Below are 23,085 nucleotides of genomic sequence, written 5' to 3' on the forward strand. Positions count from 1 at the left end.
AGTGAGGCTGCAGGGACATGTTCTATACAACAAAACTGCTTCATTAAGCTAAAGTTGTCCAGGTGACTATAGTGTCCCTTTAAAGGCTAATACGCATGTAGAGGTTTAGAAAAATACCCCTCTCTGTCTTATAAGAGATTCATTTTTACCTTTTATCTGAGAGTTACAATGTGAATTGTTAGTGTAGGGCTCACCTAAACGGTTTTGCCTTGATGTGGCAGGTGAGCTTACACAATCTGCATTAGGATTTTAGATAGTTCGCAAGTAACTGTTTTTGTGTGTGTTTGTATTAACAAAATATGTTAAATTCCCTGTCCAAATCCCAAATGCAATGTCTCAGTGATTTTAATTTGTCCCCTGGAGGATAATTGGGTAAACAAACTGACAGAGATATCTGCAGCCCCCACAGACAATCAATCTGTATTATCAGAGAATAAAGCTCAGCTCTCTGACTGGCATTGTCTGCATGCTATGACCTGATCTTTCCAGTATAGTCAGATTCAGATGTGTGTGCTATGACTGCCTGCTGATGTTAGACTACATTTCCCGTCATCCTCAGCAATGGCCTCAAGCTGGCAGTGGATGCCGGGTAATGTAGTACACAGTACTGTAAGAAGAAAAGAGGTGAGACCAGCTCCACCAATCACCAGACTCTTCTCTAAAATCGCAATTTAAACGCCAATCAGAAATCAGATAACAAAGTACCAGGAAGTGTGAGAGCCACTGAGTGGGATTGGCTGATGAGCTCAGTGTGTCAGCTCTGGGAATGGTGTGTGACAGGGACACAAGTTGGAGGTTTGCTTTCACTTTGGGAGCTGGAATCCTGCAATGTCTCATGGGAGACTGTGAGTTATAACATGGGGTGACCTGCAATGTCCCATGGGAGACTGTGAGTTATAACATGGGGTGACCTGCAATGCTTCATGGGAGACTGTGAGTTATAACATGGGGTGACCTGCAATGGGAGGCTGTGAGTTATAACATGGGGTAACCTGCAATGGGAGACTGTGAGTTATAACATGGGGTGACCTGCAGTGGGAGACTGTGAGTTATAACATGGGGTGACCTGCAGTGGGAGACTGTGAGTTATAACATGGGGTGACCTGCAGTGGGAGACTGTGAGTTATAACATGGGGTGACCTACAATGGGAGACTGTGAGTTATAACATGGGGTGACCTGCAATGCTTCATGGGAGACTGTGAGTTATAACATGGGGTGACCTGCAATGTCTCATGGGAGACTGTGAGTTATAACATGGGGTGACCTGCAATGTCTCATGGGAGACTGTGAGTTATAACATGGGGTGACCTGCAATGTATCATGGGAGACTGTGAGTTAGAACATGGGGTGACCTGCAATGGGAGACTGTGAGTTAGAACATGGGGTGACCTGCAGTGGGAGACTGTGAGTTAGAACATGGGGTGACCTGCAGTGGGAGACTGTGAGTTAGATCATGGGGTGACCTGCAGTGGGAGACTGTGAGTTAGAACATGGGGTGACCTGCAATGGGAGACTGTGAGTTAGAACATGGGGTGACCTGCAATGGGAGACTGCGAGTTAGAACATGGGGGGACCTGCAATGGGAGACTGCGAGTTAGAACATGGGGGGACCTGCAATGGGAGACTGCGAGTTAGAACATGGGGGGACCTGCAATGGGAGACTGCGAGTTAGAACATGGGGGGACCTGCAATGGGAGACTGCGAGTTAGAACATGGGGGGACCTGCAATGGGAGACTGCGAGTTAGAACATGGGGGGACCTGCAATGGGAGACTGCGAGTTAGAACATGGGGGGACCTGCAATGGGAGACTGCGAGTTAGAACATGGGGGGACCTGCAATGGGAGACTGCGAGTTAGAACATGGGGGGACCTGCAATGGGAGACTGCGAGTTAGAACATGGGGGGACCTGCAATGGGAGACTGCGAGTTAGAACATGGGGGGACCTGCAATGGGAGACTGCGAGTTAGAACATGGGGGGACCTGCAATGGGAGACTGCGAGTTAGAACATGGGGGGACCTGCAATGGGAGACTGCGAGTTAGAACATGGGGGGACCTGCAATGGGAGACTGCGAGTTAGAACATGGGGGGACCTGCAATGGGAGACTGCGAGTTAGAACATGGGGGGACCTGCAATGGGAGACTGCGAGTTAGAACATGGGGGGACCTGCAATGGGAGACTGCGAGTTAGAACATGGGGGGACCTGCAATGGGAGACTGCGAGTTAGAACATGGGGGGACCTGCAATGGGAGACTGCGAGTTAGAACATGGGGGGACCTGCAATGGGAGACTGCGAGTTAGAACATGGGGGGACCTGCAATGGGAGACTGCGAGTTAGAACATGGGGGGACCTGCAATGGGAGACTGCGAGTTAGAACATGGGGGGACCTGCAATGGGAGACTGCGAGTTAGAACATGGGGGGACCTGCAATGGGAGACTGCGAGTTAGAACATGGGGGGACCTGCAATGGGAGACTGCGAGTTAGAACATGGGGGGACCTGCAATGGGAGACTGCGAGTTAGAACATGGGGGGACCTGCAATGGGAGACTGCGAGTTAGAACATGGGGGGACCTGCAATGGGAGACTGCGAGTTAGAACATGGGGGGACCTGCAATGGGAGACTGCGAGTTAGAACATGGGGGGACCTGCAATGGGAGACTGCGAGTTAGAACATGGGGGGACCTGCAATGGGAGACTGCGAGTTAGAACATGGGGGGACCTGCAATGGGAGACTGCGAGTTAGAACATGGGGGGACCTGCAATGGGAGACTGCGAGTTAGAACATGGGGGGACCTGCAATGGGAGACTGCGAGTTAGAACATGGGGGGACCTGCAATGGGAGACTGCGAGTTAGAACATGGGGGGACCTGCAATGGGAGACTGCGAGTTAGAACATGGGGGGACCTGCAATGGGAGACTGCGAGTTAGAACATGGGGGGACCTGCAATGGGAGACTGCGAGTTAGAACATGGGGGGACCTGCAATGGGAGACTGCGAGTTAGAACATGGGGGGACCTGCAATGGGAGACTGCGAGTTAGAACATGGGGGGACCTGCAATGGGAGACTGCGAGTTAGAACATGGGGGGACCTGCAATGGGAGACTGCGAGTTAGAACATGGGGGGACCTGCAATGCTTCATGGGAGACTGTGAGTTATAACATGGGGGGACCTGCAATGCTTCATGGGAGACTGTGAGTTATAACATGGGGTGACCTGCAATGTCCCAGGGGAGACTGTGAGTTACAACAAGATGTGCAATGAAGATGTGTTTTTGGTAATAAGAGCAGAACGGAGTGTGAAAGAATTAGATCGCAGCAGTGATGGTATGAATGCCCAGATAAAGGGTGGAGTAAACGCCACTTCAATCCTGTACGGTTTTAAATAAGACCCTCCTTGCATGGTGTAGCCAAAATCTAATAGTAGGGAGCAAAAAAGGGTCCGCAAGATGTATTATCAGACACTGCAGTGGCAGGATTAATGTGATAGAAATAAAAAAAAAAAAGCGTACCACAGAGGCGTAAAACATAGACAGAAAACACGCAGGGCTTAGAAAACCCAAAAAGTGGAAAACTAAGCAGGGTCTCAACCTTTGGCACCCCCTCCTGGTGCTTTGCTAGCATTTTGGCTGCAAGAGCATTATGGGAGATGTAGGTTGCCTTCCGCTGGTCTAGGGTTTTGGGATTACTGATAAATAAGAAATCTTGGCATGCTTGGGGATATAAGAGCAACAGCATCAGACAAGTCGGGTCAAAACCATAGATCAGAGTCCGATTTAATAATGCAATGCTCAAATGGATTGTTGGGATGTACAAAATGACACTAAGCCTTCATTTGTATACCTTTAACCCCTTAAGGACACATGACATGTGTGACATGTCAGGATTCCCTTTTATTCCAGAAGTTTGGTCCTTAAGGGGTTAAAAAAGCCACTAATGTACCAAGACTACTTCATCAATGAAATGGTCTGGGTGCAGTGGCCCTGTCATTTTATCCCTGCAATGTAAAACATTGCAGTTTAGTTGAAGGGTTTATGTCACCTCTAGCCACTGTAGGCACTTCCTCCTCCAGGATAAATCAAATGCTTCTGATGGCTGCATATGATTGGAGGGGTGCAGCATTTGACCTCCATTGCCAAATTCCATCCAATCCACTATTGCTATGAGAAGTAATGGATTGGATGAAATCGCTGGCACTGGAGGTCAAATGCCGCACCCCTCCAATCATATGCAGCCATCAGAAGCATTTGATTTATCCTGGTGGAGGAAGTGCCTACAGTGGCTAGAGGTGACATAAACCCTTCAACTAAACTGCAATGTTTTGTCAGTTTGGATGCTGACAAAACCGGCGGAGAGGCTGGATGCTGCAGTAGAGTGATTGCAATTACATTTAATGCCATTTTACCAAGCAATGGGGGATAGACAATGGTTATAAAGCTATTTGGAAACCTAAAATCCAGAAATAATGTTTATTTATTTATTTTTGGACTATAGAATCCCTATAGTGGTGTTTAGCATGACCACACAAGCAGTCCGTAGAGTTTTACGTATACAAGCCCTAAAAGGGGAATCATGTTATTTAAGATTTGAACCCCTTAAAAAGTTAGCTAGAAGTCGTGATCCTTATTTTAAATGTATTTCTTTGAAGTGACAGGTAAGGTTCTAGTAATCCATGCATTATTCACTAAGCTTATTCATGTGAATGATTTTTGGCCATGTATTTGTATACATTTTTTTATAATAAAGAGTCTTCGCTGCTATGTGTTATATTTATATTGTCTATATTTTCTTCCAGAGCTGGTGTCTTACACCGTGCTGTGACTGAGGGACGTCTTTGCCCACAAGGTGCCTATGATCCACAATTCACCCATGCCATACTCCTGAACAGAGGGTATTGAGACGCCCTCCACCCATCTGACTGCCCTTCGAGAGCCATGCTTTTTACCCTATGCTACGTATATCTGTGGCTGCGCTACCGAACCTGTTACGCTTTACTGATAAGGAATTGTGTGCGCAAGCTCCACAGGACTAGCTCATTCACATTCTGTACCCAGGTGCCCCAGCATCAGGCCATAAAGAGCTCTAGTGGACCCCCAACCTCAGGGGAAGACAAGTTTTGCCTGAAGGTGGGCAGCAAAGTCTTCCTCATTGAGGGTTCCCAGGTACTAACATTTTGCACATATATTACCCCTTTTGCTCCAAAGGAGCGGTTCATTGCTTTATATTGAGATATCCAGGCTCTCTGGAAGCATTAAGGTAATGAATTATGCCCACTACACATTCTAAGTGCTATGTTATGGTAAAAAAATGTTCCCTTAAGCTAGGCATACACATGAAAAATTAACGACTGAATTCTGATTGGCTGAAACAGCTAGGAAAATACAGCTTGCATTTCACATATGCCTGTTTAACTTTTTAAACTCTTATTTACATTTTATTGTGTTCTATGTGAGAATCCACTATATTAGGCTGCCTATTTTTTGTTCCCACATCCCCTGTGCTCTGGTATAGGGTCTAAACATAATAGTGGGGATCCATTCTATTTCTACACGGTGTTTTGCTCGTTCTCACCTGTTCCCTGCCTAACACAAATGCTTACCCTCTTACTGCGTAATTTATAATGACAGGAAGTTGTCAATTGCATTAAATTCACATATCCCCGTAATACAGTGAAGCCCAATCCTCCGTGTACAGGTGACCCCTCCATATAATATATTGAAGGATGAACGTCTCATGCCCTTCTCACTAAGAACCACAATTAGAAATAAAAATTTTCTGTTGTCGTCTTGCCCAGTTCCTGGTTCGTACTTGCTCTTGTATGTGATGATTAGATAGTTCACTGTAAAAACACATAGAACCTAACATAGTGTGTATATATATATGAAAATAACACTGTAATTTAATGGAGCCTTTGCATTAAACTGCATGATTGTGTGATGTGATTCATGTGGTTAATTGCCTGTTTCTAGACTTTCATTGAAGCTAAATACAGTAAACTGTGATCATCAGCTGCCTCTTTTGCAAACCCATTCTGCCTTTTCAGTTGTTTGAAGATCTGAGTAAGTGGAAGTTTCTGCTTGGATCCAGTGCCGATGGTGATCTTGGAGTAGGAAGCATAGCTTTCATAACTGAGAGTGTTTCTTTACCCAGTGAAACCTTATTCTTGGCTTCAGACCCCTACAAAAAGGTGAGCTGGGATTGGAATTTTGTCAGAGTAATTCACTAATTTGTGAATTGTGGGAAATTCAAAGTTAGTTACAATTAAATCTTGAATTTTAGGTTAAAATGTCCAAAGTGGAAGAATTATATTTTCAGTTCTGTTATTTTGGCTTACAGGTTGAAAATTAATTAAATTTATTTTAAATCACTAACTATTCACAACATTTGATACATTGTATACACACATACATTATTATTATTGCAAAAAAACTGTGTGAATTTATTTTTAATGGTCTATTCTGGTTTATACTTCTATGCTGTTGTCATTAAGGTATAACCCTAGGTGAGCCAGCCAAAGACATGTGAGCGTACCAATGCCTTTCTAAAAGAGCTTGTAGCTCCATCCCAGATCCAGCACATGGCATTTAATCAGAACGAAACTGCATGAGTTTGTACCAAGTGATTCTCCAGCTGACTCGCTAGGATGCATATGTTTTTTTGTTTTTTTTGTTTTTTTTTTGTCAATCTTTCTTTTATTGAAGCATTTTTGATGGGGTACAGAAGAGAAGGAGGGAAACGTATAGTTTGAATACAGTAGAGGATTAAAACCATATCAGCTTTAAACTATTACATTTCTAGGATAGCGATGCTTCGTTTTTTAATTTTTATCTAGTCGTTCAGGGCAAACATAATCTAAGCAAGAGTTCTGCCTATCACGTTAAAGTGTTAAAGAATAGCCGAATACAATACAGTTTCTTAGACATGCAGTAAGTAAATATAGCGCGATTAGCAAGAAGACTGCCTGTCACGTTAAAGTGTCAAAGAATAGCAGTATGCAATACATTTTCTCAGGCATGCTGTAAGTAGATATAGCGCGATTAGCAAGAGGACTGCCTGTCATGTTAGGGTGTCAAAGAATAGCAGTATACAAAACGATTTTTTAGACCTGCAGTACATAAATATAGCGCAATTCAAGCTGGTGCCACTCCAATAAACTACCACCGAACAGACTACAGCAGAACACAACCATAGTAACGTTGCAGGCCTCAACACATTGTAGGCGGGTATGTCCTGCGTATGGGCTAAGTGAACTGTAACACGACCAATGTTTAAACGAGTAGGTGCTGGACATGGAGACAATAGTGATATACCTCTATGCACAAATCCCTGTCTGTGTATTGTAATGCTCATATGTTGAACTAGTTATGTGAGCGTGTGCCCTCAAGTGTGTGGGATGAATGTGTCTTGACATGCACCTAATTACCTACATAGCGAGGAATAAGACAAGTTTGATAAAAATCATAATGTCCATAAGCGTGTACAACAGTTCAGTAATGTCCACAGGTCCGCTGTTAGAGTATGTTATGTTAGCGCCCAAAGTATGCATGGCTAGTTGTGCGGCAGTGTCCCAGACCAGCGTTTACATGCGGTCCCCATCCGGTTCTCCATTACCCGATGCCGGTTCTGTGTAGGCGGTGTGTGTCCGTTTCTGGGCTGTTGTGGTTCGCTGCCAGGCATGTGTCCGAGAGGTTGTCCCCCCAGCCCCAGGCTGAAGTGCAGGCCTGCATCTTCTTGCCACAAACTCGGTTGCCTCTGGGGTCCGGGTTTACTCCACTTGTGGGAGAGACGGAAGAGCGGGTCGTCGTCTGTCGCTTACTGCTCTTTTTCTTCCGCCATTGTGGATGATGCTCGTGGGCTCTACGCCCCATGGCCTGCCGCCCGGGTGGGTAGGGTTGCGCATGGATGGGTAAGTAACATGGTTTTGCACCCGGGGGTAGTCCCCTCTTTCCCCGGCACTCACGGTTCCGTTCGCCGTACATCAGTGGTGGAGGCGTTTTGGGTCGGGCTGCCTGTTGTCTCCCCCCTGGTGAGTCCCAGGAGTGGGACTGTATCGCCTCTGGGCGCTTCAGGAGTGCAGTCAGTAGCTTCTTCACCCTCAACACGTGGATGAATGTGTCATCCGCCATTTTAGTTGGTCTCTTTACGGGCCTGCTGGTTAGTATGCCCGTATCATGCTTGTGCAGTCTGCTTAGCTGTGTGCCTTTGGAGCAAAGTGCGGACCGGGATAACCCCCACCGGTCCAGGGGGGGGGGGGCGGAATAATGAGGAGTGCTTGAAAGGGTCGATACCTGGCATTACCATCCAGGAGAGCGGCCGTCTCTCCCTGGCTCCGGCACAGGTAGGCCCCATAAACGTATTTCGGGTTTCCGGGCGATTTGCGACTTGTTTGTTGCTTCATTCGACGCCCCATGGAAATCCTGATTCGCTGGGTGCACTCAGGCTCCAGAACGTGTCCGTTAACGGGGTTTATATCCCCAATTTCGTTGATTTTTGCGGGAGCTGCTTTACAGCACGTCTGGTCGGCTCGGCGGTTAGGCTCCGCCCCCCCAGGATGCATATGTTAACTGCGAACCGTGAACGACAAAAAATTGCAACCAAAGTAAAAATAAAAAGAATCTAGCTGCTCATTCATATAGCTTTCATATGTCCACGACACCCATAAAAAGGATGTCTTTTTAATTCTTCCTGATGTTACCGTACTTTGTAATTGCTGTAACCTGTGGAGCTATATGTTTTTGTTATTGGACACACACGTTTTTACCCATGAGTTTTGCTGATGGAGCCGCACACTGCCACCTCTGGATCCTGGTTTTTAAAGTTTTTTTTTTTTTATTTTTTATAAAGGGAACTGACAAATGTAGACATAGGAGCCTCACTTCGCCTGTCTCAGTGAGGTTCTTTCCAAGAACCTTTTCCCAATATCGCCTTCATGGAGCTGCTTGTTTCTGCTGATGTAACCTGCTGATGGGATGATAGAAAAAGCCGTCTGTTAGATTCTGGCTGATGTCGTTTTTTTTCTAATGGTAGTTGGAGTGAAAGCTATGGGCTAGCTGCACCTGCTCTAGAAGTGCTTATTGATTTATAAAATGTTTGTAAAAAGTACTATTTCGCAGTGTTGCAATAGTTTACAGACTGGAAACAATAGCTTTGACACCATCGTGATGTCCCTGCTTTGTGACACAGCCTGTGCAATTAAGTCTTTGGTGAAGTTTATGTTCCCTTCTCTTCCCCGAGGTCACCTGCCTTGTGTTTATTGCACTATGGGACAAAGCAGCCATGTCTATACTGATGTGGCTGAGCAAAAGGAAAGCTTATATTCTCTTGACACAATGGGCTTTTGCATGCTTTTTGCTCTGGGAAATCCTCTTGTTTAGGGCATAGCATGACTTCCTTTCCTTTGATCCTTAAGCATTGGCTACCTGCTCATGTTCCCATCAAGTCACAGGAAGGGCTTGGGTTTTAAAGTGTCCTTGTTTACATTGGGACTAACTGAATGGGTATCATGTCTTCTATACGGCCTTCAGTACTACATGACACTGCTTTGATCAGGTTACTTGGACCTTGTTTTGGTTGTTCTGCAAAGCATGTCCTAATCTTATTACCTTGGAGAGTGTGCTGCGATGCAGAGTGTTTTCCAAGACTGGGAACTTGAGCAGGAAAGCATTGTTTTTCTATGGCAGGCTGTCTGTTTGGGTTAGTTAACTATGAAAGCTAGTGTATTGGCATCTGACCTGAGCTTCTATCTTCATGAATCACTGAGATTCAGGTCATTAATTGTGTAAAAAAAATAAATAAAAAGTGGATAATTTCAAGGTGAGTGTGACCTGTGCAGTTATCAACCGCATCCCCACGATCTCAGGCTTGCTCTTTCCACCACCACGAAGACTTGAGCAAACACATATTTATTACAGCAATATACATAGACCTAATGGTTAGTGAAACTGCTAATGACCAGATGGCACCTTATCTAGCCATAAGCTATATAGTCAATATAAAGTATTATGCTATGTCTTTTTCCATGAGTGATGATTATTATTATTATCGCCATTTATATAGCGTCAACAGATTCCGTAGTGCTTTACAATATTATGAGAGGGGAGATTTAACTATAAATAGGACAATTACAAGAAAACTTACAGAAACGAAGGGTTGAAAAGGGCCCTGCTCAAACAAGCTTACCGTCTATTGGATGCCTGTAACCCAATAAAAAAATGGGTGATGGTTGCCACACTATTAGTATCACTAATAGTTACTACGAGGAACAAAAGCTTGCATCCTGTGTTAGACAATAAGGGTCCTGAACACTGTGAATAATCACTTGCAAGCGTATTAGTTGCCATGTTTTTGTTCCCTTTTTGTATTTTACATGTTTCATGATTCAAGAATTTTCTTTTCTTTTTTTTATGATGTGAATTTGCTGTAATATTAAAGTATGTCACTCTTGGCTCAGACAATTATCAAACATTCTTCCAGCAATGGAATACAATGGCGTCATGATTGTAAGAAGTGAAACTATTTTAGAACACTGGGTGCCACTCCCCTGCCTTCAGTGATGCTGATAGAGAGCCTGAATCTCAGAACTTCGGTTAATTTCCCTGGCTAAGCGTTGCAGTGCAGGACTGGCTCATTGGGTTAGAGCATCAGCTGATTGATTTCAGCCGTTAAAGGGACACTATAGTCACCAGAACAGCTACAGTGTATTGTATTTGTTCTGGTGAGTAGAATCATTCCCTTCAGGCTTTTTGTAGTAAATACTGTCTTGATAAGATGTAAAAACGGTTTGACTACTTACAATAGGGGTGGGCACCAGGGAACTTCTGGCACCATGACCACCACATTACAATGTGGTGGTTATGGTGCTTGGAGTATTCATTTAAAATAATTTTACTTTTAAAAATTGGGTTAATGAAAATAGAATTATAAATAACATTTATTATACTCTCAAAACAAAGAGATGGTGTTAAAAATACAGTAGTGTACCTCCTGCTCTGTTGACTTTTTACTAAACACTTTCTGGAGTTTTCCGGTTATCTGCCCTCCACTATTTGTACTGTTTCTAGGGTTAGAATAATAGAGTGAGGTTAAATTTTACTCCTCACCTTAACCCTAAATGTCCTCTTATCTGGATTCTGCTATTTCTTTTATTTCTTAGGGTTAGGGTCAGAATAATAGTGGGGCTAATGGTTAAACGGTTTAAAAACAGTTACTATTCAAAAAATAAAATTAGTGTTAGCTTCACTCAATTATCATTATTCTAATCCTAACCCATAGCAATAGTAGTAATCGTGAAGGGCAGATAGCCGGTAAATAAAAACTAGAAAAATAGTTCCCTAACTCTAAAATATATCCAAACAAAAAATAAATAACCTCCGCTACAGCAGCAGAACAGAAACGAAAATGAAAGGGTTTACGTTAACTTCACTCGTTTTTTTTTTTTTGTTTTTTTTTTAAAGTAAATATTCATCACACATAGGAAGCTGTTGCAGACTCTAGCAGGCAATATAGCAGGTAAAGTTTTCTAAATTAAACACCTTGTGCAATAACAGAAGCTAAAAAATATAGACTTTATTTTTTTTTAAATAATTAAATTTCAGGAGTGTGTAGGGAGGCTGTGTAGTTTATCATCTAAATGACAGGTAATTGAGCTTTAAGATGTCAGAGGCATGATCTATACACTACAGCCACTCCATACAGCTAAAGTTGTCTTGGTGATTATAGAGTGTCCCTTTTTAAGGATTGTTGATGGTTTTAGAAGTGAAATGCCTGTCCTTTTCTCTCCTTCACTAGATTTGCAAGTTGTCTGAATATTGTTTGCCCCTTGCGCTCTGTCATGACGATTCCTCAAAGCTGCTGGCAGAAGCCAGCATTGACAACTTCACCGAGCTTGGAATAGCGTTCATGGAAGACCGTCTGCAGATGGATAATGGCTCGCTGCTTCAGAAGATTACCTGTAAGTCTCCTCTACATTAGTAGCCTGTAATTATTGCTTTTTAGATTTTTTAGATCCTATATTCTGCTTCTGGTCTATATGATCTGTCCATATTCTTATTAATTAAAAATTTCTAGATTTATTTGTTTTCTATGTGATCAATTGTAGGTCTTTGTGAATTTTATGTCTGTCTGTCTGGCCTGCAGCACATTTGCTGGGATTCATTGTATGTGTCTGTCGCAAATCCTTATGTTGTCGTCTACTCTCTGACCTCAGTTGATGCTGCTCTGCCAGCGTTTTATTAATATATCTGTTATAACCTCTATGTTTAGTGAGATATAAAACCTGTTTAAATTGGTAATCTTCCACACATTAAAAAAAAAAAAAACACGTTCTATGGAAAATGTATTCTAGAAAATATAAGTAGCAGAGTCTGTGTCATGTGCTTTCATATAGTTTTTAGTTTTGCGTGTTCTTGTCCTCTCTCTTGGCCCGTTATAATATTGGAAGCTATGACGTGGATGTACTGAATTGACTTTAAGGGTAGAACAGTAATGTTTTCTTTTTAAATTACCCAAAATATCATCTTTTCTAAGAAAGAAACACATTACCTATTTAGAGGCATAGATTTCACTATGCAGGTAAAAATATCCTTCAGACAGCCACAGACAAACCGTTGTAGTAAGTGTGTGTGTGTGTGTGTGTGTGTGTGTATATCTATATATCAATCCTTTTATTCACCCCTTAGGATTCTAAATTCTTTATTCATATAATATTGTTCACAGAACACAATTTGAAGACTTGGAATCCATTAACATATCAATTATTTTGAAACCATCGATTGTGATCGAACAACACAATATCTTCTTCTAGTAGGAGAAAGTGTGTTACTACAAATGTTATTTGGTGAAACTGTATAAAAGAAACCAGCAGATCTAGACACAAGTGTGGAATTCACTTCTCTCCACACAAAAAATATACAACAAAGCAACAATTGGTACAAGTGAAGGCTATACCCGAAGTGGAGTGCTGTAAGATAAAAGGGGTAGCTTACCCCTAGTGATCTTGATAAGAACGTGTGCGTCAAGTATATATAAAAAGATACAAAAAATAAAAGTGTAGATGGTAATAAAAGTATGTCCATTCCGGTTAAGAGAAAAATGGGTCACATTTAAAAGAGCCTATAAAAAAAGCTTGTATGCTCTTAGGGCAGTATTCCACCACTCTTCAACGCTGATATTTACTCCGGCAAGATAAAAGGGAAATCTTATAAAATACCATAAAAGTATAAAATCAGTATTAAACTCACCTTTTTCAGAGCCTTAGAATCCTGGCTCTGAGGATAACAGGTTTAGTGCCAATATAAAAGGGATGGCACCATCCCTCGTGAGGCTTCAGAAGATTTTTCGTCAGTCAGCCCCATTACCAGGGAACTCGACGAGGGATGTTCTGTGCATGTTGGGTGTCTGTCTTCAGCACACTGATGTCTGACGGCCAGTAGCTGCACAGACCACCCGTCTGTGCTGCTCCTGTTCCTACTTCAGCCAATCCAGTGCTTCTCATACAGGAGTACATGGGGACATAAAGTGAGTGCATGGCAATAGTTGGCGCTCTGCCAATCTAATGCTTCTTGAGAAGGCACACATTCATCTTCATCTTGCTTTGCACAATGATGCCGAATGTGATGATCTCTGAAAATCAAAGGTCTTCAGTGATGAAATGCCCTTAGTGACTGTCAGCCTGAAAGCAACTAGTTGTGTTTTGTGACAAATGTAAGCGCTGCTGTTTTCCACTGTGAGAAAAAAAGGTCACGGCATCTACAACCATTGTTGGCAGGGATTATTTCTGTGTGTAGCAACAAGAAACTTGCCTGTAGGAAGTAGAATTTTATTGAAGATTGTGTTTCCTACACTGTTCATTAGTAAATAACATAGTTTTGGTCCCCAAGATTAGAAGAGTCTTTAAAATATAGATATTGGCAGCAGTTGTGAACCAATTTTCATGTAAAATCCCAGCGCGCATGGGAATAGGTTGAAACGAATATGATCATTTTGAATTCAGATTATTTTGTTAAATTATTTACTGATATTTTGTCTTGTATTGATTTGTAGCTGTGTATCTGAAGGGGATATCCGTAAGTGAAAAACAACAAGAAACAAAGAATGTATCTTTAAATTTGCCTACAAGAAGAACCACCCTCACATCAAATCTAACAACCTCACAGGAGAAGACACAACCTGAAATGGGAATGAGTGAAAGCACTGAAATGGTTGCTCGAGAATTAAGCAATAGCAGCCCCTCTTTAAATGAGCAGACTGATCAAATGAAGAAAGAGCAGGCCACCGGAGAACATCGCCATCTCCACCTCTCCAGCTGCCACGAATGTTTGGAACTGGAGAATCGTACAATAGAGTCCGTTCGGTTTGCCTCAGCGGAGAACATTCCCGATCTCCCGGATGAATATCTCAGTACAGAAGATAATTCAGATCAAAATTGGCTGAAAGAAAATACAAGTCTGAATGTAAGTGGAAAGCCACCGAATGTGCTTATATATGGTGGTTCCAAACATGGAGAAGCTTTTCAACGAGTTAAGGAATTATTACTAAATTGTTTCGATTCATCTAGATATGTTGTGTATCCTATTTCTGATGACCAAATCCAGCAAGCTCCTTGGATGGATAACTGTTTATTACTGGTTGTAGTTGAAGGAGACAACTTATCTGCTGACATCCATGGACATTTCATGAAGTACTTGTCCAAAGGTGGAAAGATTTTAGGACTCTCCTCTTCCTTTACTTTTGGGAGCTTAACAGTAAAGCACAAATCTGAACTACAGAGGTCCATTCAGGTTCTTGTTTTCAACAGACCCAACTGCGATCAATTCAGTTTTGATGTAATGGTCAATGGAAAAGTGTTTGAAGAACCAGTTGGTGGAAATCATGATCGAGTAGAGACATGGGGCTATTTAAACAATGGCAGCAAGGATGTGATGATGATTCATCAAACCTATGGAGACAGTGGAGGGGAAGCTATTCTTTGCCAGGTAATGGCTTATTTGCTTTGGCTATTTCTACATAAAGCTGAAATACTGCTGTTGATGTTGTCATGTGTAATAATAAGCATTATAGAGTATTGCGTACATCAACCTGTTAAAGAAGAAACGTGGAAATAAAACTGCAATACCCCTTTAAATTAACGGTTCACTAAGCATCATAATCACCACACTTACAGCTTGGTTGTAGTGCAAGGAGTCCTTGATTGCAGTCCTTTTGGTAGTGGTCACGTTAACCCACAGATATTTATTATAGACTGATTTATTTATGTATTTATTGGGGGGTGGGGGGGCAGGGGGGTGGAGCAGCTTAAGTCCAAAATGGTTTGACAACAATTGGAAGAACTGCAGTCACAACTCCTTTCACCATGACCTCTACAGTACTCTCTTAGTATTCCCTCCCCCCTAGACGTTTACTAGTGAGATGGTTACTGTTGCAAGATTTTGGACCCAATCATTCTGCAGAGTTCAACAATTTAAAAAAGGAAACACTACAATCTCTAGTTAAAGCGGCACTGTCATGCCGAACTTACCTTTCCTCAATCTCTTCCTCTTCTCCCCCTCTCTCAGGATCTGTTATTCTTTTCTTCCTGTCTTCTTTAGTTTTCTTTAAAATCATAAGACAAAGTAGGGACTCTGTCTTATGGAGGATTCCTCCGCTTGACCAGCTCTGACCAGCGGAGGAGCAAAGTGTGCTTCATTTCCGCTGGTCAGAGCAATTTTCCCATGATCCCTAGCTTTCCTCCCAGTTCCCACAATGCTTCCTGTCAGTATTGCCGAACGTCCTGTCACTTAGACAGAACGCCGGCAAAACTGCCGAATTGCATCCTAACAGAATGAGCACTGTTTCTCCATTGGTGTTAGGATGCAATTCGGTACTTTGTTCGGATCGGAATTTCATTCTGATGAATGAAACCCCGATCCTATTCATTGCTGTGGCTGCATCTTGCAGCCGCTTAGTAGATAACTCCCTAATTCCCACGGTATCAGGGAGCTATCTACTAAAAGGCTGAAAGACCTAAACTGGTCTTTCAGCCAACTTTACTAATACTAAGTAAAAATGAATAGTAAATAATATGCCCCTACTCGCTATACCGCGAGTAGGGGCATGTCTAGTAAGCAGTGAGCAGCCTGTGGCTGCTCACTGTGTAAAAAAAAAAATAAAAAATAAAATATTGCCCCCCACCCCTAAACGACGGGTGGGGGCTGTAAAGTAAAATAAGGGAGGGAGACCTATTGTCCCCCCCCCGGCCCCCACCCCTGAGCGGTGGGTGGGGGCCATAAAGATAATGAGGGGGGGGGGACCTACTGTCCTCCCCCCGGGCCCCCACCCCTGGCCGGCGGGTGGGGGCTATAATGGTAGTAGGGGGGGGGGACCTACTGTCCTACCCCCCCCGGCCCCCACCCCTGGGCGGCGGGTGGGGGCCATAATAGTAGTAGGGGGGGACCTACTGTCCTCCCCCCCCCGGCCCCCACCCCTGGCCGGCGGGTGGGGGCCATAATGGTAATAAGAGGGGGGGGGGACCTACTGTCCTCCCCCCCCCCCCCCGGCCCCCACCCCTGGGCGGCGGGTGGGGGCCATAATAGTAATAAGGGGGGGGGGACCTACTGTCCTCCAGCCCCCGGCCCCCACCCCTGGGCGGCGGGTGGGGGCCCTAATGGTAAAGGGGGGGGGGGACCTACTGTCCTCCCCCCCGGCCCCCACCCCTGGGCGGCGGGTGGGGGCCATCATAGTAATAAGGAGGCGGGGGGGGGGGCTACTGCCCCCCCCCCCCGCCCCCACCCCTGGGCGGCGGGTGGGGGCACTAAGTAAATTTCCCCCCCCCCCCATCAAGGTGACTAGGGGTGCCCAAGCCCCTAGTCACCCACCCCCCACCCAAATAAAAAATGCCCCTACCTACCCCCCTCACCCTAAAAAATAGTGAGGGGGGAATAAAATTGCTAACCTGTAAAGTAAAATTAAACTTACCATTCGACGTCTTCTTTTTTCTAAAATCTTCATTTTTCAGCCCCAAAAAAGGCCAAATAAAAAAACATCAAAAGCCGTCGAACTAAAAATAAAATAAAAAACCCGAGCGCAAAAAAAAAAAAAAAACCTGACGAAAAAGAAAAAACCCGAGCGCACATAAAAATAATCCATCTTCACCCATGGAGGGCTCCGCGCAGACTGAGCTCCGCAGGGCGGGGCAAGGCTTATAAAGCCTTGCCCCGCCCTGCAATTAGCCTAAGAACACTCTGATTGGTGGGTTTAAGCCAATCAGAGTGCTCTTTGTAATTTTACAAGCGTGGGAAAGTTCTTTGGAATTTTCCCACGCTTGTAAAATGACACAGAGCACTGTGATTGGATGGCTTGAAATCCATCCAATCACAGTGCTCTGTGTCATTTTACAAGCGTGGGAAAGTTCTTTGGAATTTTCCCACGCTTGTAAAATGACACAGAGCACTGTGATTGGATGGATTTCAAGCCATCCAATCACAGTGCTCTGTGTCATTTTACAAGCGTGGGAAAGTTCTTTGGAATTTTCCCACGCTTGTAAAATGACACAGAGCACTGTGATTGGATGGCTTGAAATCCATCCAATCACAGTGCTCTGTGTCATTTTACAAGCGTGGGAAAATTCCAAAGAACTTTCCCACGCTTGTAAAATGACAAAGAGCACTCTGATTGGCTTAAACCCACCAATCAGAGTGTTCTTAGGCTAATTGCAGGGCGGGGCAAGGCTTTATAAGCCTTGCCCCGCCCTGCGGAGCTCAGTCTGCGCGGAGCCCTCCATGGGTGAAGATGGATTATTTTTTGTGCGCTCGGGTTTTTTCTTTTTCGTCTGGTTTTTTTTGGCGCTCGGTTTTTTATTTTATTTTTAGTTCGACGGCTATGATGGTTTTTTATTTGGCCTTTTTTGGGGCTGAAAATGAAGATTTTAGAAAAAAGAAGACGTCGAATGGTAAGTTTAATTTTACTTTACAGGTTAGCAATTTTATTCCCCCCTCACTATTTTTTAGGGTGAGGGGGGTAGGTAGGGGCATTTTTTATTTGGGTGGGGGGTGGGTGACTAGGGGCTTGGGCACCCCTAGTCACCTTGATGGGGGGGGGGGGAATTTACTTAGTGCCCCCACCCGCCGCCCAGGGGTGGGGGCGGGGGGAGGACAGTAGGCCCCCCCCCATTATCGTTATGGCCCCCACCCGCCGCCCAGGGGTGGGGGCCGGGGGGGAGGACAGTAGGTCCCCCCCCCTTTTACCATTAGGGCCCCCACCCGCCGCCCAGGGGTGGGGGCCGGGGGCTGGAGGACAGTAGGTCCCCCCCCCCTTATTACTATTATGGCCCCCACCCGCCGCCCAGGGGTGGGGGCCGGGGGGGAGGACAGTAGGTCCCCCCCCCTTTTACCATTAGGGCCCCCACCCGCCGCCCAGGGGTGGGGGCCGGGGGCTGGAGGACAGTAGGTCCCCCCCCCCTTATTACTATTATGGCCCCCACCCGCCGCCCAGGGGTGGGGGCCGGGGGGGAGGACAGTAGGTCCCCCCCCCCTACTACTATTATGGCCCCCACCCGCCGCCCAGGGGTGGGGGCCGGGGGGAGGGGGAGGACAGTAGGCCCCCCCCCCCCTTATTACTATTATGGCCCCCACCCGCCGCCCAGGGGTGGGGGCCGGGGGGTGGAGGACAGTAGGTCCCCCCCTCCCCTTATTACTATTATGGCCCCCACCCGCCGCCCAGGGGTGGGGGCCTGAGGGGAGGACAGTAGGTCCCCCCTCATTCCCATTATGGCCCCCACCCGCCGTCCAGGGGTGGGGGCCGGCGGGGGAGGACAGTAGGTCCCCCATCCCCCCCTTATTACCCTTTTTTTTTTTTTTTTTTACAGTGAGCAGCCACAGGCTGCTCACTGTTTAGTGGACATGCCCCTACTCGCGGTATAGCGAGTAGGGGCATTGGGGAGATTTTAATCTCCCTTGGGCTATTATGGGGGTCATATTGACCCCCATAGAGTGAGGAGGGGACCTGGGGGGCTTATGAAGTGGTGGGGAGCACTGCTCCCTGCCGCTTCTGTCTTTACATATTGCAAGGAGGGAGCTGCACGCCGGTAGCTCCCTCCTTGTAATAAACTGATCGAACAAACGAACACTGATACACAGTGTTAGTTTGTTCGTCTGATTTTTTTCTATTCATTCATTCGTCTGTCTGATGAATGAATGAATAGGTGAAATTCCCGTTCGCATGTCCAGATGTTTCACTGGGCATGTGCGGGAATCTCAGGGCTATCTAGTGTGGGTAGATGACGTGTCCCACAGGGACTTCACCTACCCACACAAAGATGGCGGCGCCCTGAATATAGATCGGGGCAGAAAATAAAGAATAAAAAATAGGTAATGTGGGGGGCATAGGGGCATTTGGGGGTGACTAGGGGGTCGATTGGATGTAGTTGAGGCGGGAGGGGGGTTAAAAAAAAAACGGAATTCGGCATGACAGTGCCGCTTTAAAGTAGTCAGAACAACAAGCAAATATAGTCAACCTGGTGTATTGAACACTGGGTTTATTCTTACTTGGGGTTTATGATCTAACAGCAAGAAAAGAACCTGTTAGTTGTGTTGAACAGATTAAGGTAATGTCCGCTTTTCTTATGCTAGAAGGAGAAAAACTACTTTCCTGCAGTCAACTCACAGGATTTTCGTCTGGTTTTTTTTGGCGCTCGGTTTTTTATTTTATTTTTAGTTCGACGGCTATGATGGTTTTTTATTTGGCCTTTTTGGGGGGCTGAAAATGAAGATTTTAGAAAAAAGAAGACGTCGAATGGTAAGTTTAATTTTACTTTACAGGTTAGCAATTTTATTCCCCCCTCACTATTTTTTAGGGTGAGGGGGGTAGGTAGGGGCATTTTTTATTTGGGTGGGGGGTGGGTGACTAGGGGCTTGGGCACCTCTAGTCACCTTGATGGGGGGGGGGGGAATTTACTTAGTGCCCCCACCCGCCGCCCAGGGGTGGGGGCGGGGGGAGGACAGTAGGTCCCCCCCCATTATCGTTATGGCCCCCACCCGCCGCCCAGGGGTGGGGGCCGGGGGGGAGGACAGTAGGTCCCCCCCCCTTTTACCATTAGGGCCCCCACCCGCCGCCCAGGGGTGGGGGCCGGGGGCTGGAGGACAGTAGGTCCCCCCCCCTTATTACTATTATGGCCCCCACCCGCCGCCCAGGGGTGGGGGCCGGGGGGGAGGACAGTAGGTCCCCCCCCCTTTTACCATTAGGGCCCCCACCCGCCGCCCAGGGGTGGGGGCCGGGGGCTGGAGGACAGTAGGTCCCCCCCCCCTTATTACTATTATGGCCCCCCACCCGCCGCCCAGGGGTGGGGGCCGGGGGGGAGGACAGTAGGTCCCCCCCCCTACTACTATTATGGCCCCCACCCGCCGCCCAGGGGTGGGGGCCGGGGGGAGGGGGAGGACAGTAGGCCCCCCCCCCCCCTTATTACTATTATGGCCCCCACCCGCCGCCCAGGGGTGGGGGCCGGGGGGTGGAGGACAGTAGGTCCCCCCCTCCCCTTATTACTATTATGGCCCCCACCCGCCGCCCAGGGGTGGGGGCCTGAGGGGAGGACAGTAGGTCCCCCCTCATTCCCATTATGGCCCCCACCCGCCGTCCAGGGGTGGGGGCCGGCGGGGGAGGACAGTAGGTCCCCCGCCCCCCCCTTATTACCCTTTTTTTTTTTTTTTTTTTTTTTTACAGTGAGCAGCCACAGGCTGCTCACTGTTTAGTGGACATGCCCCTACTCGCGGTATAGCGAGTAGGGGCATTGGGGAGATTTTAATCTCCCTTGGGCTATTATGGGGGTCATATTGACCCCCATAGAGTGAGGAGGGGACCTGGGGGGCTTATGAAGTGGTGGGGAGCACTGCTCCCTGCCGCTTCTGTCTTTACATATTGCAAGGAGGGAGCTGCACGCCGGTAGCTCCCTCCTTGTAATAAACTGATCGAACAAACGAACACTGATACACAGTGTTAGTTTGTTCGTCTGATTTTTTCTATTCATTCATTCGTCTGTCTGATGAATGAATGAATAGGTGAAATTCCCGTTCGCATGTCCAGATGTTTCACTGGGCATGTGCGGGAATCTCAGGGCTATCTAGTGTGGGTAGATGACGTGTCCCACAGGGACTTCACCTACCCACACAAAGATGGCGGCGCCCTGAATATAGATCGGGGCAGAAAATAAAGAATAAAAAATAGGTAATGTGGGGGGCATAGGGGCATTTGGGGGTGACTAGGGGGTCGATTGGATGTAGTTAAGGCGGGAGGGGGGTTAAAAAAAAACCGGAATTCGGCATGACAGTGCCGCTTTAAAGTAGTCAGAACAACAAGCAAATATAGTCAACCTGGTGTATTGAACACTGGGTTTATTCTTACTTGGGGTTTATGATCTAACAGCAAGAAAAGAACCTGTTAGTTGTGTTTAACAGATTAAGGTAATGTCCGCTTTTCTTATGCTAGAAGGAGAAAAACTACTTTCCTGCAGTCAACTCACAGGATTTTATGAAAATAATTATTTCAGCTTGTAAAATATGCACTCTTACAGTAAGTTTTTAGAAAATAATATTGAATAATAAGCAGATTTTTCCTTTTAAACCTTTGAAATTTAACTAATAAATGTTTCCTCAAAACAAAACAAAACAAAGTTTGTAATAATAAAAATGATTTGACACTGTTTTGCAACAACAACAACAACAACAAAAATAAATTTCAGTTACAATATAAGTTTTACTCTTTTTGTGACTGGCTTACAAATAAGCAGACAAAAATAAAAACACATTTCACTTTGTCTTACCGTAGCGTTCTATCTTCTGGTAAGGCACACTTTGTTAAGCCTTAAAGGACCACTATAGGCACCCAGACCACTTCAGCTTAATGAAGTGGTCTGGGTGCCATGTCCGGGCTAGGGTTAACCCTGCCTGCTGTAAACATAGCAGTTTCAGAGAAACTGCTCTGTTTACCTATCGGTTAATCCAGCCTCTAGTGGCTGTCTCATTGACAGCCGCTAGAGGCGCTTCCGCGCTTCTCACTGTGATTTTTTTTTTTTTTTTTTTAATTCTTTATTTTTGTAGTGCATAAGCTTATAACATGTTGTTGCAAGGTACCCCAAAGGCATTCCTCCAACGCTTAACATACATTTGAAACATATAGGTACATGCGAAATCAAGCACAATTTTTATGTTCAGAGATAGTTTAGGTAATACGATTAACTAGAAGAAAATAAAATAGATTAATCAATGCTTAATGTTGCTTACATTGGCCGTTGTGTTATACATATTGATGAACATACTGTTTAAACTCCGCCAGTGAAAACGCTCTCTCGCCGTCTCACCAAGGATAACATCAGGGGGTGGTCAGAGAAGGCATATTTCGAGCTGTTAGCGGCTTTGGATAACATGCTAAGATACTTAAGTGTACCGCTGGCCACGGGGGCAGGGAAGCAGAAACTTGCTAACTTTAACGTGACTGAAATGGCCACCGGTCTGACGTACAGCAAAATCTCACTGGGTCTGGTAGAGTAAGTGGTAAAAGGTTATAGCCTGCTAGCCGTCTAGTAGAGCCCTCAAGTGCTATGTGTCAATAAAGTTCTAAACATATAAGCATATCTAAGTTCTAGACTGCTTCCTTTACTGAATGAGACAATGCATACATGTCTATCTTACGAGTCACAGGCCCTTAGATTATTTTGATTCATTTCATGAAGATCATAAACTATGCGGCATCGGAAGTTTTCAGTAGGCTTGCTATGCTAAACATTCAAATGACATAGTTAGGTACATGTAAGCGTATGGTATGTCAAAATAAAAGCGGAAGACAATGCGGCATGGAAAAAGTGCAAGTGAATGACGTACAGCAGATATCTTAAAAAGACATGCTTCATTATATGCTGTAAAATAAATTGCTTTACAAGTAAAATCTTGCTTACTAAGCCAGACTATATGCTTTAAGTTGTATCAGACAGGTTGTAGTGTTAACTGCAGGTGGGAGTCCCAGTGTACGTGCATGTGAGGCTGATGCATCAGTCTTCTGGCCTTCCCGTGGCAGCGGACCAGTGCTTGGGTGATATGGTATGTTCAACCTATGCCCTGCTTGTGT

At 45.4% G+C, this 23,085-nt stretch overlaps 1 protein-coding gene across 2 annotated transcripts in view; it reads left to right on the plus strand.

Annotated features, from left to right (window-relative positions):
- Nucleotides 1-741: 741 nt before the first annotated feature.
- The window catches only part of HLCS (holocarboxylase synthetase), a 151,676-nt gene continuing 129,332 nt past the window's right edge, over nucleotides 742-23,085 (plus strand). Inside the window, exons 1-5 of one of the 2 annotated variants that reach the window (XM_063447365.1) lie at nucleotides 742-845; nucleotides 4,796-5,162; nucleotides 6,044-6,187; nucleotides 11,788-11,950; nucleotides 14,041-14,972. In XM_063447365.1, the coding sequence (XP_063303435.1) occupies nucleotides 4,935-5,162; nucleotides 6,044-6,187; nucleotides 11,788-11,950; nucleotides 14,041-14,972 (1,467 nt within the window). In that variant the 5' untranslated portion in view covers nucleotides 742-845; nucleotides 4,796-4,934. Of the gene's footprint in view, nucleotides 846-3,157; nucleotides 3,196-4,795; nucleotides 5,163-6,043; nucleotides 6,188-11,787; nucleotides 11,951-14,040; nucleotides 14,973-23,085 lie in introns of those variants that run through there. The other variant, XM_063447374.1, reaches the window with a different exon arrangement.

Source organism: Pelobates fuscus, chromosome 1 (assembly GCF_036172605.1).
Source record: "Pelobates fuscus isolate aPelFus1 chromosome 1, aPelFus1.pri, whole genome shotgun sequence".
Taxonomy (NCBI): domain Eukaryota; kingdom Metazoa; phylum Chordata; class Amphibia; order Anura; family Pelobatidae; genus Pelobates; species Pelobates fuscus.